Below are 5,210 nucleotides of genomic sequence, written 5' to 3' on the forward strand. Positions count from 1 at the left end.
GGCCTTAGCGGTCTTTGAGTACACGGCCCTTGTGGACCGTTAAGGCTGCAGACCCTGAATTGGGATACAGCCTTTGTGTAGGTCAAATGCTGATTGGTTAAAAAGGAAACAGCATGTTCACCTTGAAGACAGAGGCATTAAGAAAAATCAAAGACCAAAAAGTACACGAGAAAAACATGAACAATACTGCAGCAGACAGTTTTGAGGAAGTTTCACTTCCCCACTTCACCAGAGTCTCTTATGACTCTTCTGTGAAACAGAGGCTGAGCTAAAGAACCAACTGAAGGCCAAACATAATCCACCGTAGCCCACATTATTGGCTCTTTCAAGACACTGCACTTAGTGACAATAGGCAGCCACAACACATACCTGCCGAACTCATAGCTCCTATGGACTACCAGCACACATCCATCCATTCATAAAAGGAAGAGAACTTTTAAGAAGTCTGTTGTTTATACTTTAAACAATAAAAATACAAAATTAGCCCCGTTTTGCAATTTTAAAATTTGGGCTATAAACCTGCTGACTGACAGATTAATAACATTACTTCTACCTTCTTAGCTGAGGTAAATATAAACTACTGTTGTGCTTTAAATACCTTTTCACTGTTTTCCATCTGAGCGACTCACATCTTCCCCTAAGTCATGACCTCCTTTTATCAATTTCAATAAAGATGTAGAATAGTGCGTTTCCTCTCACCATGTCAAACAGAAACTGACACGTGTTGATGACCATCTGATTAGATAACAGCAAAGCAACGCTCTGGGATCTTTCAGGCGTGTCTATTGGGCAACAGTGTAAAGTCATCATTGTAAGAAAACGTGAGTCTCTGTGGACAAACTTCAAATGTAAATGATTTTATATCTTCATCATATTTGTTGCATCTGCCTTTTTGTGCAAATTATTGCTTAAAATGTTAAAATTCATGTATTCTTACAGAAAAACAAAACTGGTGTCATGGAGGACTCAAACACTTACAGGAACTCATGTGTTCGTGTTCAGTTAGTACATATATCAAACAATGAAACAGAGTTCGTCTTTACAGGATTTGGTTGCTGAACTTTATTTAAATTTCAGTTTATTGCTGATTTCATGCTACACCCTTCTAATGTGACATTTACCTGTGGTGGAGCTCTCGGGCTCCTCCTCGTCTGAACTGTCCAGAAGTTGCTGTCTGTCCTCAGAGACCAAAGCTGCATACTCAGTCTCCTTGGTCCTCCACTGAGGTAATGAAGGTGGAAAAACCAGCAGGCAGAAATAGCTGGTAAAATTGTTGGGATGAAGAAGACGACAAATCATTTTGTCTGTAAGTTTCAGCTTCATTTATACGCAGTTTACAGGGAAAAAGTCTCAACAGGAAATACAAACTACATCCTGTCAATGTCTCATTTGACTGAAGTGAACTGGAGTCAACTGAACTCAATTAAAGTGACTATTTGGCCACCACTTCACCTCCACAGATGAAAGCATTGGGCTACCTACACCTTAGACCTACAGAAGCTTAATTCAAAATTGGACCCTTGTTAAGTCTCTGTTACGACCCGGCTCAATACCAGATTGTGGGTGAGAAGAGGTTTTAATCCTAAAATGCATAGCAGGTCGGCTAAAAAGCCTGCTTCAGATATGCCTTTATCAGCACCTGACTAGGTGAACACACTGAGGAGATTAGGGGCTGCAGAGGGACATAACACCTCCTCCCTCAAAAGGGTTCCTCTAGGACCCCTACATTTATTAAAAGCCCCCCTGAAGCCTTCAGGTCCTTGAACCACAAACCTGAAATAAAAGTAAAAGCTAACAGAAGCACAGGCTTCACATTATAGTTGGCATCTTTAAGCATGGATGCCCCTGCATGAGGATTTGAAGTTGCCACACTGAACACACAAGAAGTAACATGTGACCAACACAAAGGAGCACGACAGTCACAAACTCAAAATGATTACTTGACCTGCTACAACACAAAACCAAAAGTAGCAACAAATACCCACAATCAAGTGATCTGTTGTTTCCACCACACAAATGGTCACATTCAAATGGCCTTATACCACAAGTTACTTTAATCCACAAGGTTCAGTAAAGCAAGCATACTAGTGACCAACCACAAAATGGAGAGCTATGGCCACACAATGATCACATCAAGGGTGGCTCAGCACCCCACAGTGTTATTGCCATCACCTGGCCAACAACACTCACAAGTGATCCAGTAGTAGGTCACAGCACAAAACACTCACCTCGTGAGGATGTCATTAGCATCCATCAACACTGACATATTAGATGCACACACGGTGTACATGCTATGACAACTTAAAAACAGCCTACCTGCCTAAGCCACAAGACCATAGTTAAAGAATGTCTTAATCTCCTGCCATGTTTGGTGCCACTGATTCACTTTAAGCAACTCCCATCCAAAAATGCTAAAAACAAAATAAGATAATATGTCCACAAATAACAAAGCACAAACTAACTATCTGAGTGAGCGATGAGTCACAACACAAAAATACAGAGAATCCTTGTCCCTGCACACTTACCTTGCCACCATAGTGACTGGGACGACCAGCATGATAAGCAGTGTAACCTGTGGTGAAAGGCCAGCTTGGATGAGGACTGAGTAAAGGAGGGCTCCAATAAGACCAGCAGCACCAGTGCCTGAGCCCCAGCCTTCCAGTACACTCCTGGAGCAGACAGAAAACCACCGTTAATGTTCCAGAGTAAAAATAAAAACACGGTTGGAAGACCATTCACAGCTTCTTAAACTCATTTCTGACTGGGACTTTATCTGCTGTGAGTCTAAGCTGTAAGCAGGATTACTGTTAGAAGGAAACTTGGAGTTACTGTGAAAAAGCTCTGTCATCGTGGAAACTGACATTTAAAGTCAAGCACCCAAACTACGTAACTCAGTGGAAAATGTCTGATATCAAGAATATCAGATTGATAACTCCTTCATAACTTTTCTTTTTGCAAACCTGTAGCAGTCCATCTGTTCTCTGCTAGGCATCAGCACAGCTGGTCACTGATGCCAGCTGATTTATGCTGCTGATGTCTTTTGAAGAAGGAATTATCTTACAGAGGCAATCAGTGGGCCCCAGGGCAGCTGTGGCTACAATGCAGCTGCCATCACCAGTGTGTGAATGTGTGTGTGAATGGGCAGATGACTGAATGTAGTGTGAAGCGCTTTGGGGTCCATCAGGACTAAGTAAAGCGCTACGCAAATACAGGCCATTTACCATTTTTACCAAGATCATATAACTCTGTGGTGCAGACTGTCCAAGAAGTCTGGGAATTCTGGTGGTGTTTTTTATTAGTGTGTAACTTATTAATGAGCAGGTGTGTCTGTGTGCACAGCTCATGGAGACAGCACTCCAACCTCTGCTTGAGTCTGGCTCCATAAAACACTATGACGCTCCAGAAACAAATGGGTGGCATCAGGGAGAAAATGATGAATGGAAATTTGTGTAAAATGTATGAAAAATAAACTCACTTTGCTTTTCTTGTTATCATCTGTATTTTATTTCAGTTTTTAGTTATTTTAGTTAGAACTGTCAACAATCCCAACCCCTCTAAACTTTTGTTTTTATAAAACAACCAAAGCTCCTTACTCTCAACTTACATTTAAACTACTGTAAAATTACTTTCTGCAAACCTCCATTAATACTGCACACTTGGTATTGTTCATTTAATTCTGACACATAGAATTTGTTTTGTTTTGTTCAATTTTTCTTTTTCCATAGCAGTTAATTCACTTGGACTTTGTTATATCAACTTAATGAATTATTATTTTATTTATAATTTTTATCTTTTCACAATTTTTACTAAGCAAGTGTAACAAAAAGTAATTTCCATTGAATGATTCTGGTTTCAAGCTATTCTTACTTCAGTCCTGGCAGAAACGGGATTCCACACAGCAAATAAAATACAAATAAAATTTTGTCTTTGTGCAGGAATTCGAAGAATTCGACTGTGTAAACTCTGCCTTGTTCACAAACTTTACCCTACACTTTGGGCATCGACCCAAGTTCTGTCATCTGGACAAGCTCTGTTTGAATCTTTAATAAGAGAGCAGCAACTGAATTCAAAATTGGCAAAAAGAATGAGTGAAGAGTGTTTACCTGCTGAAATATACTGTTAGAGAGAGGAAGGACAACTCTCCCAGTCCTGAGCTGATACTGGCAAAGATCACTCCTGCAAACACAGCCACAGAGAACATGATCAGAGAGAGCAAAGAGGAAGAATTTATTCTTTTGTTTGAAGAACAAACTTCAATAAAAAGAGCTCATTTACAGGACCTTTGTGGGCAGTCACAATGGTTGCATTTTAGTTACTGGTGAACTGAATCGAATTTAGTTGCTCTTTACTGACTTACTTTATTCACATAGAGGTCTGCTTGATTCTAACAGTAATGTCTGAAATAGGGCCGTCTATTAAAAAAAAGAAACAATTTCCATCCACTGCTAATGGTATTTTGCTGCACAAGCCCTTTAGAGCCTATCAGGACATTTCTAGCAAGCAGGGGCCATCTTTGCATCTGATATCCAGTTCTTCCAGTAGATCTGTGGTGCCAGTATCACTACTGCTTTAAAGGTGGCAGCATTTAGTTTGGGGCTGGTACGTTTGGTGTCTGGAGGAGTGTATTTGATAGAAGCGTGAACTGGTACGATAAATGATTATTTATAGCAGCAGTAAAGCTCTATCAAGCTTCTGTGGAACAACCACAGATGCTCACAGTAGATAAGAAGAAATTAAACCGAAGCAAATAACTCAAAGTTTTATCTAATCCACCTTCTAAAAGCTCATCAGAGCCATATCAGACACCCTTAATGATAAAAGATCTGATCTGAATGATTAACAGGTTGCTTTACCGAGAATACTCATCCACACAGCTGAGGAGAAGGACACCAGGAGGAAACTCGTTGCTGCCATGATGGCACAGAACAACACTCGAATGCTGGGATAAAAGAACAGGAATTAACCAGGAAAGCTGGAAAGCACCATGACAGCGATGTTTTTATGCAGACAGCAAGAAGAACTCAGTCTGTTAACAACTGACTTCCTGACTATATCACACACAAAACATATAAAGTCCAATTTTTCTTTTCTTTTTCAGCTCTGATTAGTCAGCCGGGGCCACTGAAACCAGGCACAGCCATTAACCAAGTATGTTTGTTTATTGCTCCAATTTCATATGTTTGGTCACTGCTAAGCTCTCATTCATAAAT

The 5,210-nt window shown here is 40.3% G+C and overlaps 1 protein-coding gene across 1 annotated transcript in view; it reads right to left on the reverse strand.

The window, feature by feature from the left end:
• The window catches only part of cln3 (CLN3 lysosomal/endosomal transmembrane protein, battenin), a 16,303-nt gene that overhangs the window by 6,633 nt on the left and 4,460 nt on the right, over positions 1–5,210 (reverse strand). The window contains exons 5-9 of the mRNA XM_013914393.1: positions 4,854–4,961; positions 4,104–4,176; positions 2,526–2,669; positions 2,317–2,320; positions 1,122–1,317 (exon numbers count right to left, since the gene is read on the reverse strand). Of these exons, the coding sequence (XP_013769847.1) occupies positions 1,122–1,317; positions 2,317–2,320; positions 2,526–2,669; positions 4,104–4,176; positions 4,854–4,961 (525 nt within the window). The remainder of the gene's footprint in view (positions 1–1,121; positions 1,318–2,316; positions 2,321–2,525; positions 2,670–4,103; positions 4,177–4,853; positions 4,962–5,210) is intronic.

This window comes from Pundamilia nyererei, unplaced genomic scaffold (genome assembly GCF_000239375.1).
Source record: "Pundamilia nyererei isolate P.nyererei 1_Seehausen unplaced genomic scaffold, PunNye1.0 scaffold00193, whole genome shotgun sequence".
NCBI classification, from domain to species: Eukaryota; Metazoa; Chordata; class Actinopteri; order Cichliformes; family Cichlidae; genus Pundamilia; species Pundamilia nyererei.